General features: G+C 43.9%; 2 protein-coding genes across 3 annotated transcripts in view; both read right to left on the bottom strand.

Annotated features, from left to right (window-relative positions):
* Mtrf1l (mitochondrial translational release factor 1 like) overlaps positions 1–2,820 on the bottom strand; it is a 13,309-nt gene extending 10,489 nt beyond the window's left edge. Inside the window, exon 1 of the mRNA XM_005363423.3 lies at positions 2,348–2,820. Within this exon, the coding sequence (XP_005363480.1) occupies positions 2,348–2,585 (238 nt within the window). The 5' untranslated portion in view covers positions 2,586–2,820. The remainder of the gene's footprint in view (positions 1–2,347) is intronic.
* A 2,526-nt stretch (positions 2,821–5,346) lies between these two features.
* Rgs17 (regulator of G protein signaling 17) overlaps positions 5,347–23,945 on the bottom strand; it is an 89,357-nt gene continuing 70,758 nt past the window's right edge. For both annotated transcript variants that reach the window (XM_013352346.2, XM_026787337.1), the window contains exons 3-5: positions 18,043–18,132; positions 15,777–16,011; positions 5,347–12,432 (exon numbers count right to left, since the gene is read on the bottom strand). In XM_013352346.2, coding sequence (XP_013207800.1) covers positions 12,244–12,432; positions 15,777–16,011; positions 18,043–18,132 — 514 coding nt within the window. In that variant the 3' untranslated portion in view covers positions 5,347–12,243. The remainder of the gene's footprint in view (positions 12,433–15,776; positions 16,012–18,042; positions 18,133–23,945) is intronic.

Here is a 23,945-nt window from a genome sequence, read left to right as displayed (position 1 = left end):
AAATGTTTACTGGTTTTATTTGATATGTATGAGTATTTGCCTGCATGGATGTATGTGCCACAAGTGTATGCTGTGCCCACAGACTGGGGTGCTGGACCACCTATGGCTGCAGTCACAGACAGCCATAAGCTACTGCGCAGGTGCAGTGAACACAATCTGGGTCTTCTGCAAGTGACTTACTCTGTGGAGAGAGTAAGTGCTCTCCACAGTTGTGCTTTTGCTCCAGCCCCAACAAATAGACTCCATTTGCCAAGTTAGGCTTTACAATACCAAATAGATGCATTTAACTAGCTAGAATACCCAGGAGAAGCACAAAAGGTTTTAACAGCTAAGCCAAAATTGAAAGCTACAGTCCAAAGTTAGTCTTAGTGAACATTTCCTTGAGATAAAATAGGTATCTGACTGAAAGCATTGCTGGCATCTGTCCAGTGTTCACACAGGTATATTCCTTCCATCCCTGCTTTCATGATTATTTTGAGTTCTCACTTGTGACTTCGAGATCTACTTTCTCATTCCCGCTGCTCTGTTCTATGGACATATGCAGCCTAGGAAAGGGGATTACAAACTGCTCTCTGAAACATCAAACATACACACAGTTTAAGAGTGTACGCTGACCTATGAAAATCTACATTGATGGGAGGTGGGACGGTACACATGCAGGGCCTTCCATAGGGCAACACTATGGCTCTAAGTTCTGGGGCTTCTCACTTTGGAAGGTTTTTTTTTTCCAATTCTTTAAGCAATTATTCGTTGTGAACTCCACTTTCTTCGCCCCAAGTGTTGGGAAAGAAAACACCAACTAACTCTCGATAACTAGAAGTTATTTTTAGATTTCCTGATTATACAAATCAGACTTTTAATTAAAATTCTCTTTGGTAAAGCTGCCAAATTTAAAGGTGTTTTTCCGTATAAGCTGGAAAAGATGAGATCATCCTAAGTCAGGTGCTGGCACGATCTCGTTTCATGTAAGTAACCGGTTTCTACAGATTCAGTAGTGAATTTTTTCCGAGTCCCAAAGGTTTTCTTCTCCTCTTGCTCTAAATGTGCTGTACTACGCAATTCGTCCCTGTTACGGTCTCTACAAATTTTCATCTTTTAGTATCTACCCTGACCCCTCTGGCTATTCATGCTCAACAGCTTTCTCCTACGCCACAGTTCTCCTAGACCAAGATGGAATCTGTTCCAGTATCCTTATAGGATTATTTTATTTTTATTACCTAAATACGCATCCAATGGCAAAGCTCTATCCCCCCCCTCAATGAAACTCAACTTGTATCCCAATCTTAAATTATTGAACTCATTCTGATGAAGGAAGCTACCCCCCTGTAATTCTGCCCAACTATGTGTATGATATAATCACCAAATCTTGTTTCTTAGTGCCTTGCATGTCACAATTCTGTGCCGACCTGCCACCGTTTCTCCTTTGAATGGTAATTAGCTTCTTCCTGACTCATTTATTCTTCACACTAACTCTGCGGTGACTTTTCCCTAGATAACGCCACTTCTCTGCCTGAAAAAGTAAGACACTGCCCATGCTCTGCAGAAACAACTCTAGGCCTTCGTCTTCCTGGTTCCACATTTCTCTTCCGTTGCCATCTCCCACACCTATTCTTGTGTCCGCCGTACTGCATTGAGATCACACTTGCCGTCTGGTCACTTCTCTTATACCACCTAACCACCTCTTTCTGTTTTTTAGCACGTCTCGTTATACTGAAATTAAAAGTCCTTACTTTTTATTCCCATTTTCGTGTGTGTGTGTGTGTGTGTGTGTGTGTGTGTGTGTGTGTGTGTGTGTCTGGCCGGCTATGAGTACACATGTTTGCGTATGTGTGCACGACGTGAAAGTGGAGCCCCGAGGCTGTTATCAGGAGTCAACATCAATCCGTCTTCCCACTTTATTCAATGAGACAATTCTCAGAATCAAGTCTAAAATTCCCAAGTGGGTTCTACTGGGCAGGGGCGTCTCTGGAGGCTTCAGTAAAGCAGACGCTTCGGCTTCCAATTTAGCCTCGAATGCAGCGGAATCTCGGGGGAAACGTGCTGAGAACTCGGATTTCCTGGTCTAGGATTCTAACTATACAGTGCATAGCACCTCACACTAACGGGTGAATACCATGAAGTCACCAGGCTGCAGAGCCTGTCGCAGGCACGACTACCTCGTCTTTCCTGAGCATCTGAGCTGCCAGGACGGTAGGGAAGACAACCGAGAACCTGAGTAGCTTCTGAGTACAGGCCGGCACAGCACCGAGTCAAGGGATCCCTGCCGAGCCTGCCGGAGGCTATCAGAACCCCAGTGACGAGGTCGGGAATGCGGGAGGCTTCAAACGCGCTGCAGCGGGCGGCTTACCGTGCAGCAAGGACTCGGTGTCCCGCAACTCCCGCTCCTTTTCGCTGAGCAGCCGAGCCGCCGCCGCCAGCTGAGGCTCACCGGCGTCCAGAGCCCCGGCCTCCGAGCCCGCACGGCGCTCCAGGAAGGCCCGGAGAGGCCCTTCGCGGGCGAAGAGCTCCTCGGGCGGCGGCGCAGTGCGGCTGAAGGCGCGGAGGGCCCACAGGCGCCGGGCACCGCTCAGGAACCCGCTCCGCATCCCGGCCGACCAGTCCCCTGGGGCCGGAGCCAGAGCAACCCAAGATCTCGGGAGGACTCGGAGCCTGGGCTTCCAGGTCGGCTTTTAAAAACTCTGCCGGAAACGTTGCGAGAACTTCCGGCAAAGTGTGGGAAAACCTCTAGGTTTCTAAAGGCCAAAAGGTAAGGGGGCGGTGCAATCACAAGACGTTTGCCCCGCCCCCAACTCGAGAGCTGACTCCTGGGCCCCGCCCAGGGGGAGGGGTTCCAAGCCCCAGGCCCCGCCACCAAGGGGTTGGGAGCTCCAAGGCCTGGGTCCCACCTCCCCGGGTTGCCGGTAGAAGCTGGGCTTCCTCGGCCCCGCCTCCTCGAAGTCTCGACCCGTCCTCCAAAGGGAGTGCTCCAATGCCTCGGCCCCACATCCAGAGAGGAAGCTCGACTTCCTTGGCCCGGCCTCCACGGGGGATGCTGCGACGCAACAACCCGGCCTCCAAAGGGGCTGCTGAGACGCAACGGCCCGGCCTCCAGAAGGGGCACTCCAATGCCTCGGCCCCGCCTCCGAGGGGTGGGGGAAGATCGGCTTCCTCAGCCCCGACTCCGAAGGGGAGGCTCCGACGCCTCGGCCCGGCCTCCAGGGGTGGAGCACCAATGTAGACGCCCGGATTGGGGAGCATCTTGGCCTCGGCCCTACCTCTGAGAGGGGAGCTCCGAAGCCTCGGCCCCGCCTCCAAGGATGATGCTACGGTGCAGCGGCTTGGCCTCTATCTCCAAGGGGAGGGAGAGGAGCGTAAAGGCCTCGGCCCCTCCACCGGACAGAGCTCCACCGCCTCGGCCCCGCCTGCATGGGGAGAGCTCCGCCGCCTGAGCGCAGTTTCCATGGGCAAGAGACCCGCCGTCTGGGCTAGACTAGCAGGGGCAGAGCTCCGCTGCCTAGGCTGGATCTCAAGGGAGGCGTGGGTAGCGCCAAGGCCTCAGCCACGCCTTCTGGGGGGAGGGCTCCAGAGCCTCAGCTCCGCCTCCAGGCGGAACTCAGCCATCATAGGCCCCTCCTCCTGGGGGAGGGCTTCAGAGCCTCAGCTCCGCCTCCAGGCGGAACTCAGCCATCATAGGCCCCTCCTCCTGGGAGAGGGCTCCAGAGCCTCAGCTCCGCCTCCAGGCGGAACTCAGACACCTAGGCCCCTCCTCCTGGGGGAGGGCTCCAGAGCCTCAGCTTCACCTACGGGAGGGGGCAAATTCAGCCGCCTGGGCCCCGCCTCCGGGGGAGGGCTCCAGATCCTTAGCTCCGCCTCCGGGGGAGGGGAGGGCTCTGGAGCCTCAGCTCCGCCTTCAGGCGGTAGTCAGCCGCCTTGGTCCCGCCTCCAGTGGTGGCTCCGGCCTCGGCCCCGCCTCCATGCCAACTCGGAAGCCTTGACCCCGCCTCCGAGCTGGTTTTGGACGCGCCCCCACGCCAATTCCAGGGGGACAAGCCTGAAGTGAACTGAGGCAAGGTTTTTGGTATTGACAGTGAGGTTTTGCTTTCCTAGTCTGCGCGGGGAACCTTGTGGATAGTCAAGTACCCTGCAGACGCAGAGGTACAGCCACGGAGGTCATCTGTCCCCAACCTCTAAGAGTGACTTTTAAAATGGTCATCAGTGTTTTCTCCCCTTCTTTTGCCTACTCTCATTTTCTGACAAATGAGTTAGATTAGTTCTCAAGACAGGTGTAACCTATTACGACTTCCTAGTGACGCTACAGAACGTATCTGTTTTCCTATCTTCCCCTATCACATCATTTACCAGCCTTCTCGCGGTTTCCTGTCTCACATTCCGGTCCATTCAGTCCAGCTCTCTGTTGCTCTTTCCCTCTCTTGCTTTTGGTCCACTCTCCTCCTCCTGCAAATCCATGTTAAAACTAACAAAATGCAACGCAACAAAGCTTTCATAAACCTTCCTTCCTTCTGTTCTGGAGTTGTTCCTCACAGGGGGAGTACTCGCTTAGCTTGCTCAAGGCTCAGTCTCCAGCCCTGCAAAGAAAAAATCAAAGGCCTGCTTCTAGTATCCATCCCATCCTAACTGCTAACTGAAGCATTTGCAACTTCAAAAGACTTAACCACAGCCCACCGGAGAAGTGGGTACCGGAAGTGGGTAAATACAGCCACGCCAGTCTTGGGAAAGCAGGGAAGCAGGGATTGAAGCTCAGTCTACAGGATTACTAGTTGTTGTTGTTTTTATTTTTTAATGTTATATATATATATATGGTTGTGGTTCATTGCTGAACGAGCTATCCTCATTGTAAAATAAAATGGTAAAGAATGGGTACTCTTAAGGTGAAAACAAATTAAAACTATTAATTACAAAATTAAAAAAATGAATTTTGCATCATATCTAATCAATCCTTATCATCAAACACAAAGGTACTGAAGTGTCCCTTCAAATAACTGCAAGCAATTCCAGTACTTCAACTTTCCCTCATCCTTGTGCCTTCAAGCGACACCCTGTAAATGTTTAGCTGTAAAATGGAGGCTGAGAGCCCGTTTTGTTTTGATTCTGACCTGAGTACAGAAAAGTATTATCATGTGGTTTTCTATTAGGAAAAGTTCTTTCGAACTCTAAACTCAATTTTGAAGTGATTTTTTTCCTACCTTAGAAATCGTGATGAGGGTACTTTGAATTTAGCGTCAGAAATTCTCCACTGCACCCTCCAAGATGTCAGTTCATTTAAGACTAATCTAAGGTCCATCACGGCATGAAGAATCCACAGCCATTCTACTCAGCCGTACACCAATGAGCAAACAACTTGTCTACAGGTATACATGGGAGAATTCTTTATTAATTCAAAACAGTTTAAGAAAGTCGGTATAATGCATGTGCATTTTACAATAATATCCATAAATCTCCACAATATAGTTAAATGAAAACACTTGTTATTTGATTTACTTTAAAAACTCAGATATACTTAAAGACTTCTGAGTTTTCTTACAGTATTGTCATGCTCAAATCTACCACACGGTAAAAACTGTAGCACTTCCAGGGAGTCTATTACTGTACACAGGTAAATGATAAAATCTACTCAATGGAATAAAACCCCAGAAAAACAAACTACAGGAAAGAGAATCTGGATGATCTCTTCGGTTATGAGTACCCACAGGTATTTTGGTATTGTGAAATAGCCAAGCATGGTTACTCTTGTACTTATGTTGTCAGAAACTGTGTGTGGTTCCCTAATAAATACATTGGTGGAATACAAAATATGGAAATAGATTACTAAATAGAATGAGCATGGAAGTGAGAAATTGTACATGTTCAAAATGATAAATTTCACAGAATAAAATTCATTAAAACACTTCTTAGTATTTTGCAAACTCTTTAAAACCATACACAAGAAACACTGTGACACACAGGTTAAAGCTGGAGGGACAACATCAAGTCTTCCACACCACTTCAGCGCTGTATACATGGCTCAGTGGATAGTATAGGGGAAAGCATTAAACATGAGTCATAAATAACTTCTTGCTACAATGAATGAAACTAAAGTCTTTAAATCCAGCATATGCACAGAATCTAAGTTTGAAGGTGTGTCAGGGAGAGGGGGATCGGTTGCACTTTCATAAAGTGACTATTCAAGCTAACACTGGTTTGGAATTTGACCCATTCCGCTTCCTAATTCATTGCACTTTCTTGATAGTATTTGTTAGTGATCCTTTAATGAAACCTAGCATTAGTGCTAAGAAGTCTGACAGAATTGTTTGTTTTCCTTGCTCAGTGTAAACGCAGAGTCCGTTTGCCTCTGAGACAGCCTCTTTGCACGAGTGCTGCTTGCCAGCAGAGAGACTACCCTTTCACGGGATGCTTTAGTCAGGTGATAGGAGACCAAGAGGAGCCCAAAGTAAGAGCAGTTAGCCTGCTGGCATGTGCCTTTGATATCATGTAATAAACTTGGCACTATTCAGTGCTGGACGGGTGCCTCAGCAGTTAAGAGCACTTGCTGCTCTTGCAGAGGACCCTGATTCTGTTCCCAGCACACACCTAGGGACTCAAAATCATATGTAGCTCCAGTTCCTGGGGGCGCTACTGGCCTCTGCTGCATGTCTCTCTCACACACACATGCAGACAAAATACTTATACACATTAAGCCCAAATAAATCTTTACAATAACAAGAAAAGAATAACATGGTGATTCCTTCCAGAAACCAAACGCTCCTTCTAAATACGAGGAAAGTAAACAGAGCCCAGCAGAGTGATGCTCTGCACACAGACATTTGCTTCTTCTCAAAACTGTCACGGTTCTGCAAAATACAAGAGCATTTCTAGAAAGTCACAGCGGGAAGGACAGGAGGAGAGGTAACAAAGTGGTTACCGGAGGGAGGGGCAGAGAGAAGACATTAGGTGAAGCAACTGGATATGGGAGTGGAGTTCAGACTCAGTGAGCCAACATTACTCTTTTAGTTGTGACTAATGGCTTCCCAGGGGGGTAGGACACCAGGCCCTTCTGTACTACCTTTGTGAATTCTCTATAATGCCGAGAATATTCTAAACTCTGATGAGAGTCTTCATGAACCCATAGCCACCTTCATTCATCTTTCTATAACGCTGAGAATAGTCTAAAATCTGATGAAAAACTTCATGACTATGTAGCCACTTTCATTAATGTTTTCTATTCACAGATGCATGATAGAATTGACGAAATCACGCTGATATTAAGAAATATTTTTGTAATGGTGCTTTACAAAACATTATCTCTATCACTCATTGACATAGTTGGAATATTGCTAACTAACTTGATTTTATAGTCTTACTACCCTTGGGAATATTCATTTTACTTCCTATGTTTCTACCTTTGTGTATGTTTGGGTATATGTGCACGCAGGCATGTGTGTGCACACGAGTGTGTGTGTGCAAATTCATATTCATTTGTATATTTTTCAAGTGTGTTTCAAGTAAGCAAAGGAAGTAGAGGGCACAGGGAAAGTCGGTGGGTAATAAATGAGAACAAGATGTAACAAACATCTCTATGAAAATGTCATAAATGAAACCTTTAAGTTTTGGGAAAAGTACATTAAAATGACATTGACTACATACCTTCCTAAAAAAATGTGACTATTACTGGCCTGAAGAACTCTGATCAATTATCATATGCAACATCATTTTTCCCATGACCACCCCATAATTAATTTTCTTCACCCTCAGATGAAGAGACAGATACAGGCAGGATAATGGCTTTTCTACCATCTCTGGATATAAATGCCACTTGAAATCAGCTTAGTCATTTCAGAAGGAACTGTGCCCAAACCTAAGTGAGGGCGTTTGATTATCATACAAAAACACTCATCTCTAGCCACTTAAAACCTGAGATGCCGCAATAAAGGGCTAAATCCACAGGAACATTTGCAGCAGGAAACATTTAGTACAAAGACATGCGGAGGAATTGAGTTTCAGATTGTACACATGACATTAAAATATAGCCTTTGGTTATCACTATCAGTGCTTGCGATAACGGCTTTCCCCAACTCGGAGCTGCTGTCACAAGAACAGAACAAGTCTCTGGTCCCATTTGCCCAATTGAGGCAACACCCTACTCCTCAGCGTTTGAACTAGGATGATGGTCTGGAATATTTACTTAAACTGGTGGAGAAGCCTGTCACTTATGGCTGTTCAGGACGAGTTCTATCTGTAAGAGTAATATTTTTTTAACCTAGGCAGAAACCAAAGTTTGTTGTTGGGAACTAATACTTTTTCCATGCACTGTGTGTTGCAATAATAGGATAATATAGAGGGAGGTTTAGGATGTTTTAGTGGAAATGTTTGCAGTTGTGGCAAGTGAAGAATTACTAAAATTACTACATGTGTTACACTTCTTTCTAAGGATGGCATAGTATATTGACCAGAAATTTAAAAATAGAAAACCAAGACTCAAATACTTGAAAAACATACTTTGGTGGTTGGCCATTAACCAGCAATCTAAATAGATAGGTAAGCCAATCTTTTGACATTCTTTCCGATTTCAAAATAATATGCTAATATATAAAGCTTAATGTACTCAAAATTCATGTTATGTCAGGTTCTGGTTATATCTTCTAGCTGTTTAAAAACAAATTGGTGGTTTTTCAAAACGTTCTTTCCCTATGGTTTTTCTTAAATTCCTCCCATTTAAAAATCTTCACCAAAGCACCTGATGGTTTTTATTTGTTGTGAGTGTAGTTCCCACAATCACCATGCTATTTTTCCAAGAAAATTAAAGAATTACAGAAAAAAAGAATAGACTTAAATTAAGATTCAAGTATTATTTTAAATCAGCACAATAGGGGAGGACATGTATTTGTTTTCAATAAATAAGCCTTTATCTACTCCTTTCACACTGAACTAGCAAATAAATATAGCACACACTTCATACTAGGAGGCATTGGAAAGCACTAATAAACATTCTGGCTATCATCACTGTTAGAACTGCTCACATATAAACATTATACAAGTTTTTTTAAGGACCATATTAGAATTTTGACTTTTGTGTTTCATATTTTCAGTATCAAAGTCTCGTTTTGCTTGTATCCATGTGTGCCTTGTCATACTGTCATAACATCTGTGATAACCTTAGATAACATCATGATAAGCCAGAAAGAGAAGAGTCATCCATCCAGTGTTAGCATGTCTATGTGGAAGGTCCACCTCTGAGGACCTCTGTCTTCAAGGCACCTCTCTATACAGCATCTGTTTCTCTCCATAGCAGACATGCCGATAGATAGGTACTACAGAAAGTGCATTAACTTCTTTTGAGTGCACTAGCAGATTCTAACAACAGATGACGTCATCTTGGCAATCTAAAACACAAGGTGCTTCATTTTAAAGTGCTAGCATTTCCCCAGGGAGCTATGTACTCACGAGGAATGATATTGAACTTGAATAAAGCAAGTGTGCTCCTGAAATGGTGGCAGGGAACCAGGGGAGGGCTGTTTGTTTATTATATTTCTGTGATTTAAACAGATGACATCATACCGTACCTTAAAAACCACAGACATACTCTTTAAAACCTAAAACATTCTGAAATGAAATAAGGAACCCTCCCCCTGAAATAGGAATTTAGCACAAAACTGTGCACACGGCATGGCTCATGACATGGGTTGTGCAAATGTGCTCTAGAACCTTCTCAATGAAACTTCTTAACCCTGGTTTCCAAAAGACACAGCAACTTTAAATGCAAACATAGCAAATGCCCAGGTTAGAAATGAAGACTCCTTACGAAGGCCCTTAACGTTTACATTTGGTAAAATATTGGATGCATTGTCAAGCAGACAACACCCCTACTAGTCCAGAGCATCTTGTCAAGATAACCATGATAGTAAGTCACCAGCATCCACAGTAACAGCAGGAATATAAAGTCTACATCAAAAACAACTTTGCATGCAGGTGTCATAGTATATTACACATCTCCTGGTACGCACACCAATTCATTGCGCCTCAAACACAGAAACACGTATGATGCCATACTATATAAGTGTACATATCACAGTAGCGTAACAAACACTAATCAAGAAAATGGTTAAATGGTTTAGAACGATGGGACTTCACAGTAGAAGCAATGATGCTCGTTTTGAGCTTTCTTGACTCTTTAGGAAAAAAATAAATTTTTTTGTAAACATCTTCATAACTATCTTTTTTCTCAACATATTACTGAAGCTACGCGAATAGTAAATATCTAGGAGACATGGAGAAAGCACATCTTAAACACGCTAACACTTTCAGAAAAAAACCACAGGCATTTGTTAAAAGATGACTATTATAAATATTTTCTATCTGCATCTTAACTATGTTTTCATAAATAATGTATTTAAAAGTGCTGAACATGGTAGGATAGTCAGCGACGCCAGTGTAAACAGAACCCTTTGTTTTCTACTCTGCAATTCTTTTTAAAATCCCATTTTGTCAAACACTGCAACAGTTAAAATATTTGCATAGGGAAGAGGTAATAGCCCTTTTAATCATAGCTCCTGAATTCTATATAAGTTAGAAAATCATACTCATTTAAAAAACAAGTCTTAAAATGCTTTAAATTTATGGAAAAAAGAAACATGATGCCAACCTTTCAAGTAAAATAAATTTAAAAAGAAAACTCCAAACTTTTCTTTTTAAAAAAATATGTTTAATAAATTAAAAAAATGAGAGGTAGTTAAAAAAATGACAAATAAAACCTACAATTTTAATATCATCCTTAATATAAGGCCAGTATTCTCAGTGGATATAAATCTTTTTAAATCTTCCATTTTTTAGATTACTCAACATTATAGTCATTGAGTTTAAGATTAAAAAAATAGTCTCCAGGGGATAGTGATATTGAAAGATAAGACCTTGATATAAATATGACATTGATTGTAACTTTGGATTTGTGCACAATATGACACTGATCTGAAGGTCAGAGATACATGCCAAGGTCAGGTGGGTATTTCATGTAAAGAGCCGATGGAATTACAAAAAATAATATTGGCAGCTAAAGGATTTGAGCACTGTACTGCCTTCTAATTGTGGGTGAGGGCCAATAGTTTGTTTTGAACAATGTTAAATTAAGTCTTTCTTGAGATACTACATGAAAACAGTTAAGGTCTGACATCCAAAGTTTTCATCTTCATAACCCCTTGTGAAATGTTGCTTAGGAAAAACTAAAGCTTTTAACTGGATTAGATGTCCCAGGCAAATATGCCACATGCCAGCTGCAGTTCCTCAAGCCGCCTTTCACAGTGCTGCCTGTAGGCGTTCCCTACTGAATCTGTTCCTTCATAGCCCCAAACTGGAATATCAAGCATCCTCTTGTTTTCTTGCTGACATACATAACTTTACACAACTGTTTTAGAACTGGAGAGCCATTCTTTAATAAATAAATTACAGTATTGGACATTTGATATACACATAGACTCATTTCTTCTTTTAAACCTAAAAACAGTATCACTCTTGGATCGTTTCAGCGAGATAAGATATCTTCAGATTGTTTTGTGCTTTGTAAAATTTTCTTATCACTGTTAGTTTTTTTTTTTGTTGCTGTTTTCTTTTCTTTTAAGCATAGCAAATTCTTCTGTAATGAACATGCCAGAGTTTGGGCAGTGAACCAGATCCGTCAACAGGCAGAAATATACAGCTACTTTTTTTTTCCATGTACAGAAAAATTGGCTTCAAAGTCCATGTACTAAACACAGTATGTAGCATGGTTAAATATCACAGTTACATGTTTAAAATAGCTTTTTTGTATCAGATTATGCTTTTAAAAAATGCAAACCACAGCCAATTTGTTGGCAATTGTTTCTAAGAGACCATATTGCACAAAAGTCCTGAAATACATATATAAGGTACACTACAGATTAAATAGTACAACTAAGAGGCAAACAAAGCTGCTGTACTTTGCACATGCGGCCTCTGGAGATGCACTAGGAGACTCTTCAGAGGACTAGGAACACAGTTTGCTTGCAAGTAGAACAAATGTTGAATCAAAGAGACTTAATTTGGCAATTCATTGTCTTATATAGGCTTTTCTCCAAACAGAATCATGGATAACCTTGATAACAACGGAGACAAAGACCTTCACCATTCTCTCTTGCCAGCATCCCGAGGGTGCCAACCTGGAGTTCTCCAGGAACTCAGTTTCTGATGTCATTTAACTACTAATATTTCCCATCCCACCCTCTGAAATGATTATTTCTTTTTTGGCCTTTCACACGAAAATTAAGATTCAGAAGAAGAGGTGGCAGTACTTTCAACAAAAGTTTTATAGATTTGCGAGTTCAAGAACCGTGGGAAAGAATCCCTGTGCATCAGGGTGTAGATTTGCAGCTGGGCATCTTCGTACATGTGAGGGCTGGGGTCCAGCAGGTTCCTGTTGATCACCTCCCTAACTCGAGAATCCAGGCTGACCTGAAATGGAACAAGACCAGGTATGTCCGTGTGGTTTGCAAACGACTTCTCAGAGAAACTTCATCGATGAAGTTGGACACCCATAACCTCAAATATTGTCCTTTCAAAGACCAGATAGTGATTTGTGATTTCCCCCCTTCTAATGATAAATTAAACAACAGGAAAAAGGAAGGAGAAGAAGAAGAGAAAAAATTGGTTGACAGCTATCTTGGCATCTTTGTGTTTGTCTTCTCCATGTAATATTGTGTAGCAGAGAATAATCAGAATATTATTCACACCCTCCATCCCTGCAATGCTGCGGTGAATCTGTTGACAACTAGCTACACATCTGCAGGCAGAATAGAGTTCTCCAGCCACACTCCACACACACATCATATAAGGCATCCATTAGTTTCACATCCCAATGGGTCTCACCAAGTCCAGGGTGGGAAAGCACAGACCACGGATGAGTAAAGCAGAAACAGAGGTAGGTCTAAAGTCCTAGGAAACATCTTTAAAAGATCTCTGCCAAACAGACACTAGGATAATGAAGCATCATATTTAATAAAAGAAGCTTAGGAATTCAGTATATTTACTAAAATTGCCAATGCAGTATTCCTTTGTAAGTATACAGAAATTAATTCTACTATAAAAGAACATCCCATAATCCATTGCATGTTCCTATTACTGAACAATTCGCCTGAGGCACAAAGGATATGTCAGGGAAGTAGAAACAAATGAACAGTACTAAGGCCATGGTGAGGGGAGCAGATCGAACAATCTGTCCTGAAAGACCTACACAGGAAGTCAGGGAAGAGAAGAAAAGGAAAACCCTACAGAAGGGCAGTGGTGGCGCACGCCTTTAATCCCAGCAATTGGGAACCTGAGGCGGGCAGATCTCTGTGAGTTCAAGGGCAGCCTGGTCTACAGAGTGAGTTCCAGGAAAACCAGAGCTATACAAAGAAACCCTGTCTCGAAAACAACAAACAAACCAAAAAACCCAATCACCCAGAGTGTTGCTCTCGACTGTGACCAGGTTCTGGCTGTTTTTCTCCTTCACAGACAAGACCGTGTGTTGTCTGCAGGGATCTCGGAATGAAGCTACGCAGATCTCATCGTGTTCTTGAACCCAGCAAATGTGTTAGTTTGCTGGAGAAGCCAAAGGGCAGCTTGCTAGGTTTCTCAGGAAGCAGAGATCAGCACTCAGTTTCCTCAGGTTGGCCTAACCAACTTATGCAAAGAAAAACGTATCCGCCTCTTAGCTGGACGGCACATTCTTTTTGGCTGGGAATTCTCTTTTTAAAAACATGCTTTGTAAAGTGAGCTCTTTACTTTTTTGCCTTTTTAATGTTATATGAAGTCACCACCACCAACACAGTAATAAAATTGTTAGAGATTTCATCTGAGGCTTTTATCTTCCCTAAAGATCTTTTTTGTCTGTTTCTACTGAATAAAAATATTGGTATTGGAGTTCAAACTGGCTCATCTTATCCTGAAATGTCACTGTCAGGTGACATCCTGCCAGACACACCCTCCCCCCCCCCCAGTTTTGTCATGGTGCTCTTACCTTTAAGCTTGAGAGAACTTTTGTTTCAGCAGGGGGAAAAAAAAAAACAAAAAAACTAAAGATCTGTGGCCAAGAAGAGAGGTTCGGCTGCCTCTTAAAGGTACAGTGGCATCTACAGCAACAACGACTTCTCGGGAGCTGGTGTCATGTTAGTTATCGTAAGACAAATAGAATCTAACTTATTATCTTTTCGAATATTAACAGCAACGTAATATTGTAGTAATCACTGTGCAGAGCAGCATCTGGACCCTGCAACCATCGCGTCTTTTCATTGACCTTTTGGGAAATGAAATATTTACCCCTTCCTCCCATGAATTGTTTTATCACAGCAATAGAGAAGCAGACTGGGACAGGGGGTTGGTCGATGTGTAGAGGAAATATTGCTGGAGTATTCTGGAATACGGGTGACATTTCAATAATAAAAATCAGGGTTATGTAGAAGGACTTCATTAGAAGTGACACAGTTGAAGTCACATTCCCAATCTAAAGATATTTTATGTGTTTCAGAGGAGGAGGAAGGGTAGAGAGGATGCCGTCCTCCTGAGAGGTTGGACAAGGCACCGATGCCTACAGTTCCGTTCTAGGGGACTTCAGCCAAGTATCGTGCAAGAGGCTGAACTCTGGGATACAAAAACAGGTCTGGAATTTAAATGTGTAGGTTAAGCGTCACAGACGGAAAAGGCAAGAGACAGGGCAGCGAGGTAAGGGGAAGGCATTCTAGAAGCCACCGTGTTTCCTGGGGGTTGGCAAGGCATCTAGAGCTCTGATACCCAGGCTCCAGGGGGGCTGGTCATCACATTATGGTCGCCCCTTGATGAAAACATTCCTCAAGAGCAAATTAACTTCAAGTTTTAATATGCTTGCCAGAAGTATCCCTTAGAGGTTCATCCAGGTAATGGGAGAAACAGGCTGGCACTACTGTTAAAGTGTAAGGGAGGAAAACAGTTTCTATTTTCCATTTCTGTCCAAGAGTTAGCGGTAAAGAAAGGAGGGTGGGGTGGGGGAGAAAGGGGGAGAGTCAACAAGGATGCCATGGGGTTTTGTTTGTTTTTGTTTATTGTTTGTTTGTTTTGGGCACCATCTAGTCGCCAAATGTTTTCAGACTAGTATATTATGTGAACAGCTGGGTAAAAGCAAGGAATCCTGGGCTCTGCTTCCCTAAGTCCAGACTATACAGCCTCTGGTGGGATTGTGAGGTGGGGCTAGCTTTGCAGTTAAAGCACTTGCCTTGCAGGCATAAAGCCCAGAGTTTGGTTCCATTCCCAGAAACGCACAGGGACGCCCCGTGGATGAGACAGTCCCTTGAGAGCCTCGGAGGAGGCAGGAAATCCCCAGAGCATGAAGGCTGGAGCGGGGAGCTCTGGGTTTGATTGAAAACACCCACCTTGATGAATAAAAAGGAAGGGCAATTGAGGATAATTCCTAATGCATGTGCACTGATAGGCGTGCACACACGCACGCACGCACGCACGCACGCGCACACTCTTAGGTACAGGCTGCGATGACTGGCTTTTTAGACAACCGTCCCAAGGAATACTCTCAGGCATACGGCTAGAGCGTCATTCTTTGGAACGCGCTACCCACGTTAAAACATAGCTCCTTGCTTCTTTCTGCATGGCATTAGTTCTGGAAAGCAAGCCCCTGTCACACACCATTTGGCTAGAGATAAATGATACACCACCCACTGGGAGACCTGACCTCCCATGTCTGGGGGCCACTGAATGGCCGCTCATTAACCTACCCAGAGAGGCTCACGCTGGTCTCAGAAAGCCCACCTCAGCGTTCTCCAGGCTCTTACCTCCTTCGGGGACAGTATAGAGATGTAGTCTTCATATATAATCCTGGCCTTCTCTTCAACGACTTTTTTGTTCTGCTCTTTCTTTAAGTCTTCGCAGGCTAGCCAGAAGAGGAGGTTCTCCTCGCTGTATTCTGTTCGAAGGAACTCTCGGAAAAGGTTTCTTCCTGCAGGAGCCTTCATCATCTTGTCAAAATTTTGAGACCAGGACTTGACCTCGTCTGCAGTGGGATTTTGGCTGCGGAGACAGAATGAAGCCATTAGAAGCAGCTTTCACCTGTGGTGCCAGCAGAGGAAGGGCGGGTGGTTTTAAAGTCCTAGTCACGTGCTGCCCTCTAGTGGTTGTGTTTCGCTATTGCGCCTGGCTTGATCTAGCGAGCAATCTGAGGGACTGAATCAGTCCTGAGCCTTGACAAATGACCCCTGGGTGCAAAGACAGACATGGGAGCTGAGGCTCAGAGCAGTAAGGAGTTAGATACCACATGACCACGGCTGTCGGACAGTTTTAAAGAATCCTGCAAGTGGTGATGTTTCTTAGCTTTTTCTTGTAAATGAACGGCAGGTTTTATCTCTATCTTGTTTGCATTGGTTTAACCATAAGAAAGAAAGAGTTGATTTTTCACCTCCAGTATTCACGGCTTATTATTTACACAATCTAAAATAAGAATATGTTTTGTGCACTTTATCCCCAATGCTCAAAATATTCCTTGGAAAGCAGAGGACTAAGAACAGCGTGAGGGATTTTCCTGATAACGATATATAATAAAGATCACTATTGCCAAAACCACCAGTCACCGACCAATTTGCCCTCACACCAAAGAAGGAGAAGCACAAAGCTTGGAATTTTTTATGATCCAAAATCTTGGCTTTTGACTCAAAATATGTTTGGTTAGGAGTTGTATTATTTTCTTATTATTTTTTTTTAATATATAGCCAGGTCTCTTAAATAGACTTATAATATCTGTCCCATAATATCTGAAGCTTTCCATTCATCTACAACATTAAATTTGGGGCTGGGGGATGCTTCAGTGGGTAAACCCGAATTTGAATCCCCAGCCCCCACGTAGAATCCAGGTAAGGGGACGTGCTTCAGACAGGTAAGGGGTGGTGTTCCATACCCCTTGTGCTTGGGGTAGGGGATGGAGATAGCCAGATGCCAGGCACTCACAAGCAAGTAAGTCTAGCAAAACTTTGAGCTCCAGGTTCAGTGAGAGACCCTGCTTTAAGAAGGTGGACGTGCATAGCATGATAAGGGAGGTCACTTGATGCTCACTTTTCATGGGAGAGCACACCCGCACACATGTGCACACACCCATCCATAAAACACGAACCTACACGTGCTCACACTCACTCTCAAGGAAAATTAAGTGTACAGCTGTCTAACGTCACAGTGAAACTCATACTGAACTTCTACGAGAAGCAAAAGAGGAGGAGTTTACAATGATGTGAACCATCAACTTATAATTAGGTTGTCGCCTCTAAAACCACGTTTTGATTCCTCGTTTTGGAAAGACACGGTTGAAGTCTGTTGTGGTGGCTATAAAACCAGGAGCTGGCTAGCTGGCTGTTTTTCCTAGTTGATTTTGGAAATCCAGTGTGTGTGTGTGTGTGTGTGTGTGTGTGTGTGTGTGAATGCATATATATTTATGTATGTTCCTGTGTATATGCAGATGTGCATGTGTGTATGTGTGCATGTGCATATGTGTGTATGTGTGCAGTAATGTCCATGTGTGTATGAGTGGGTGTGCATGTGTGTTTGTGTGCATGTGTGTATATATGTATGTTATGCATGTGTGCGGTTGTGTGTATGTGCCTATGTGTGCATGTGGTCTTCAGATTCCTATAAAATGAAGACAAATTTTAAAATATTTCCAGTCAAGAGAAGTAAAAGTAAGCCATTTTCTGTGGTTAGTTCAATAACATTTATTGAACTAACAGAGAAAGATAGACTTAGACAATGCTTGACTTTGTAGCATGGCTAATAGAAAACCTGGTCAAAACTAATTGCAATCATCAGTAAGATCTTCCAGGCTGAATGCTGAGCTGCCGTTCCTTTCCGAGACCCACAGGGCTGATGCTTTGACATGGAGTGGGGGCGGGGGTGGGGAACCAGTGGCATCAACCCACAGAATGGATGGACGGACTCCAGCCTGGCCAGTGCACTCACCATTCTGCTAGAATGCTTCTGCACGGGGCAGGGGCGGGGGCAGGGGCGGGGGACAGTGGCACTGACACACAGAATGGACTCCAGCCTGGCCGCCACACTCACCATTCCTCTAGGACCTGGATGTTCTCCATTTTTGTGGTGTGGGGGGGTCTCCCCGCAGAGTCTCCTCGCTCCTCATTCCTGACGGTGAGGCTGAAATGAAACACACTTTGTCATGGGAATTGCAAAAAGTCAAAGAAAAGAATCACTTCCACAGGAGAAACAGGTCACAGAGATTTTACTGCCAACCATGTGGGGTTATTTAAAATACAGAAAAAGGAATACCACTTTTAAATGATGGTGGAGAGTTGGTAAGTCTATACCGACTTAAAAAAATATAAAACAAATCAGAACCCTGACATGGATATCAGTATCTATTCTGACTTCATTATTATGTAACCATCACTTAAATTATTTTACATAAGCATACCTTTATAACCTCAACACCGGACATGCATCAATATTTGAGATATTGTTGTGTTACCTTTAAAAGTGGAGTCATTTAATTTTTGCTTAGTTCTGTTCAGTTTTTCTCATTTGTTTCCTCCTTATTAGTAGCTAAGAAGAAAGAATATGTCAGAAGCCAATACTTAGATACCTTTCCACCATCCTTCCCTTCGAGCCAGATTTCTGTCATCAACACTGTCATTCCTCCAGACCCTAAAGTCTGAACAGTTGGATTGGGTTCTATATCAGTCAATTTTCAGTGGCTTGGGAGAGACAAGGAAGCAATTGCAAGGGTGTAGGGCAGGAGACCACTGGGTGAGTGTGTTGGTCACTTCCCATTGTCACCTCAACAGGATCCAGAACCATCAGGAAGACTTGATTATGTTCACTGATATGGGAGGAGTAACTTTAACTGTGGGTGGGGCCATTCTTCAGTCAGAGTTCCTGGATCTTCTGAACACATTAGCATTCTCCCTCAGTTTCCTTACTATGACTATGACAAGACAGTTGCTTCAGGCTCCTGCTGACTGGACCTCCCCACCATAACGGACCATACCTTGAACTGTGTGCTAAAATAAGCCCTTTGTTCCGTAAGCTGGTTTTGTGTGTGTATTCTATCATGGCAATAGGAAGGAAGCTGAGGTTAGAAGAAAAGGCTCCAAGTCACCGTGACCCAGAACAAGAGGTTGGGGGCTAGGAAAGCCCCGTGTGTTCCATTAGAACAAGAAGAATCTCTGATTAAGGTCAACTGTAGCTTAATGGTGCCTTGTGATAGAGCCAGGGTTAAGGGGAAAACGAGAGAGAGAGAGACAGAGAGAGAGAGAGAGAGAGAGAGAGAGAGAGAGAGAGAGAGGTGTCCCGTAGATGCCAAGGGCAGGTGGGATGGTTCCAGGGCTTAGTTGGTTAAAGCACCTGCCCAGTGATTACTCAGTGGTCCTTCATCAGCAGAAATGCAGGTTCCTGAGTTTAAAACAAACAAAAACAAATGGATAGTTCTGTCCAGAAGATGATAGGCTTCTTGGGAACCCATCAGGAACAAGCAAAGATCCCATAGCATCTCTTCCATTGGCTCATTCACCTATGTACAACCAACAGTGATGAAAGTTAGCTTTTAGTGACACCATTCTCTCTACGTTAAATGTTACCATCACCATTGTATGGGTAAGGAAAGCAAAGGTCGGAGTGGTCTAAGTTGTCAAAAACAGAGCAGAGTTGTATGGTATGGCTTGAAGCCTGTAACTACATTTTTACTGAGTGCCTACTATATATACCAGGCCTCCTGTTAGGTACAGTCATTGTTAACCACTAAATATGGCCGCGGTAGAAGGGAAGCCTGTGGGGTCAGGGAGGTAACCCATGAGATGTTCTCCTCAGCCTAGAAAAACTAGTGAAACTGAGAGACAGCGTCTTGTGAGTATAGTTGTGACTCTCAGATTGTGGCAGGGAAAGATGGAGAGAAGTAGAGAAGAATTTAAAGAATTCAGGTTCTGCAGGATGGTGGTGGCGCATGCCTTTAATCCCAGCACTCAGGAGGCAGAGGCAGGCAGATTTCTTTGAGTTCAAGGGCAGCCTGGTCTATAGGGTGAGTTCCAGGACAGTCAGACCTACACAGAGAAACCCTTTCTCAGAAACAAACAAGCAAAAAGAGTTCAGGTTCCTACCAGTGAGGCTAAGCTACCTTTGAGTCTGACTAGGTAGGAAATTTAATTGGCAAAAGTACATCCATTGGAGAAAAGAGACTAATCAACGTCGGGAAAGATCCTTTACTACAACGAAAAATAAATTTAAAAAAACTTAATAAAGAAGTTAAAGTACTCCCAGCCTGGGGGGCAGTGGCCAGCTTGCTGAAGTAGAGTCATGGGAGAATGTAAACTTCTGAAAATAAGTGGCAGAGTCCAGAAACTCCGGAACGCTGGCTGGTTCCAAGAGGCACCGATCCTGGCAACAGTCCAAGGACTAGAGCGGCAGAGGCTTCGGTGCAGCCTGGGGTGAGGGGCTGAGAGAAAGCAGCGGTGCTCAGGTTAGCCCAGCGTGTTGGCACTAGGGATCCGCTTGATGTCCAAGGTAGCCCAGGAAACTGCCGCCTTCGTAACCGCAGTCCTAAGATTCGTCGCTTGCTCTTTGAGTGAAGGTGTTCCTGGAATCTGAGTGGCTGTTTGGGTGAGACACACCGCTCACATTACGCTGTGGCATTTCCTCCACATATATCAAATATGCGTCTTTCGTGACTTTTACAAAAGCTCTCATTGAGACCGGAAGTTCCTCATTTCTACCCAGTGTCCCAGAGAAGGTACCACACAAAACGCAGGTCACCGCTCACTCGGTGGAACATATCTTGGAAATTGCTTCCCTTTGGGCCTCCGCCGCAGGCAACAAATCTGGAGTCCATGTGCATGAATCACACACTTCCGAGCATAAATCCTGGCTCTTGTGTCTGTTCCTGCCATGTTTACAAACATCTCAAATACCGCCATATTAGAGCCGTCAGTATGAAATATTGGATTCTGTTTACCTCTCTCGTTTCTACAGATGTAAAATATGGACACACATTTGGACTAAAACTAGTTGTGACAGACATTCAGTAAATGCTTCACTGTTCTCCACGGGTGCCGCTTTTAATTTAATACTGGGCACAGCCTTAGCTTTCGATAAAAAAATAAATCGGTCTTAAGCAGTGGTAACATAGGCACATAGTACAAGAATCCCCAGAGATAGTTGGCTGGGTACACTAGCCAAAGGGGTGATTTCTGGGCTTAACTGAGAGACTCTGCCTCAGAGAATAAGTTGGAAAGTAGATTTCTGATATTAACCTTCCTCAAGTCTGTGCATGTGTGTGCTCTCTCGTGCAAACTTGCATACATGCACACACACACACACACACACACACACACACACACAGGAAAGAAAGATTAGTCACCAGAAATGTCATCTAGAGCTCGAGATGGAGAAAACGAGGGTGAAATCGTTGCTGGTCTGGCTGCCTGCCTGTCCAGAGACTGTCTCTTCCACTTGGCTCTGCCCTAAGGACTCATGGGCTTGGGACTGTTTTTGAAGGTAATAAATTACGACTCATATTTTTATTCTAACCTTCTCAGTATTCTGTATGTTTGAAAAAGTTAAAAAAAGACCATCCCCCTTTACTAAACATAAGAGTTGTGAGATCTCAAAATGATGTGTGTGTTAACTGCCCATTGGACAGGTTCTAGAATCGCTGGAGAGATGGGCCCCTGGGCATGCCTATGGGGGTTATATTGACTGTATTAGTCAGCATAAGGTGACCCAACTTGATGGTCGGTGGGACTAAGAATCTTGTAGGGGGTTCTAGACTATATAAAATGGGGGAAGGGAGTTGGACATTAAGACATGTTCATTGCTATTTCTTGACTGCGGATGTGATGTGGTCAGCTGCTTCAAGCTCCCAATATGTTGATTTCCCTGCCATCATGGACTACACCTCGAATTATAAGTCAGAGTCGACTGCTCACTCCTTAAGTTATGTGACTTTTTTTCCTTCTTCACTTTCAGGTTGATAACAGTTAAATAGACATTTCTACCTTCTGATCTAAGACACAAAGAGAAGGAGACACACCCACCGTGCTCCCTGTGGGGCTCTCCATCAAAGCCTACACACATGGAGCCTCAGCAACCCAGGCTATAGCTGCAAAAGCAATCATGGAGACTCGCTAGAGACTCTCAGGCCTGGTGACCTCAGGACGGAAGGAAGTATGTCTAGAACATTTGAGAGAGCAAGAAAAGTGGGCTTTGCGCATGGATGGTGGATTGATTGCAGAGCAGCGTGAATTGTCATGGGGGGTGAGGGGGTGGGGGATAAAGAGGTGGGAGGGGCGGGGAGAAACGCCTGAAGCTGGAGGGGGCTTTCCTTGCCCTTTATAAGAAATAAAGCACTCTTCATTTTGGAAGGCGGTCAGCTGCTGTAAGAAAACAATCAGTGCTTAGAAAGGAGGCTATGAGAAAGTGGTAAATATCATGAAACCTTCGCAGTAGCCATGGTGATGCTGGAATCGCAGATGATCACACGTATTTATGTAAAATGCAGTGAGGAATGGGTAAAGTGCACAGATTTAGCCCACGGTGGCAGCAAAGCTCCGGAAGGGCACCACCCCCCTCAGGGATCAGGGACCAGCACCTTTTCATTGCAAGGACAGAGGTGCTCAGGCCGACTCACACACTGCCCCCAAGGGCAGCAAGCTGGGGCCAACATCCTCTGACTTCAGCCTCATGCGAGCTTTGCTTGGCAGCATGACCTTCTTAGAAAAGCTGTCCTGGATGTTTTACATTTTCAGTTATTCACAGAAGTGGCCCAATCTTAGAGAAAATCTGTGGGAGGGGCATATCAGAGTGCTAAGGGCATTTGTCCACAACACGGGGCACACAGAACGCACACACCAGACACAAACAACACTGCAGTCTTCACACAAACCCACACCCACCCCAGAACACAGCACACTGAAACAATAGCAGACGAAGCACAAACACACTGAAGTCAGACAGTGGCCAAGGATGCCTTCAGTGTCAGGCAGAGAATAGGTCAGTTTTAAACTGAGAGGTGAACATCTCCACGGCCATGTTTGTAATATAGCTTGGTTTTGAATGGCATGTAGAGAACAGACAGTTTGAAATTCATGTCTGGAACTGTCATGCAACACATACAATGTTGGTGTATTTAATGCAATGCTAAAGAAAACAAAGATGGAGACCAATGAGGGGAACGCTTGACTAACGTGCATGAAGCCCTGCGTTCAATTCCCAGAGCCACGTAAAGCCAGGCGTGGTGGTGCACGCTTGTAGTTCCAACACTAGGGATGGGAAGGCTGGAAAAATCAGAGGCTGAAGGTCAACTTCAAGGTCAACCCATGCTCTATAGACCCAGTCTCAAGAGGATCAACCAATCACAGCATACCACATCACAAAGAGGCTTACTTTTTATGATCATATATTATGTTACGAAATAAGAACTCATTCAGCTTTTTGTTGCTGTTATGATCGATGTTTAAATACCTGGAGTAAGATCATATGCTATTAAAGTTGCTTCCACTAGATGGCTATGTTTCCTTTAGAAATACAAGGTTAAGTCTGAAGAAAGACCAAAAATCTCTCTGAGAGCAATGATGCTTTTTGGAAAAATAAATATTCTCTTTCGTGTAAGACATTTAGATGATTCTGTTGTTCCAAGGACTTTGATAATAGTTGTTTAGTTTTTTTTTTTTTTGTAGATGTATTAATCAAGATGGAAGGGGAGAGTAGATTTCCACCTTGAGCTGTGTTCAGAATGAATACTCCCTGGCCCAAAGTCACTTGATTTTGAAATATTTTTGTCTTAAAAGATGCTGGCATTGCTGGGCATGCTGGTGCACACCATTACTTACTGTGGGACAAGGGTCTTGTTCCCTGTAAAAATTTGTCACTTGTACTGGTTTAATAAAATGCTGATTGGCCAGTATAGGTGGGGCAACCAGAACAGAAGAATTCTGGGAAGAAGAAAGGCCAGTCTGCAGTCA

The sequence above is a fragment of the Microtus ochrogaster genome, linkage group LG9 (assembly GCF_000317375.1).
Source record: "Microtus ochrogaster isolate Prairie Vole_2 linkage group LG9, MicOch1.0, whole genome shotgun sequence".
NCBI lineage: Eukaryota > Metazoa > Chordata > Mammalia > Rodentia > Cricetidae > Microtus > Microtus ochrogaster.
The sequence above is the reverse complement of the archived record's forward strand: the minus strand, read 5'-3'. Positions and strand labels throughout refer to the sequence as shown.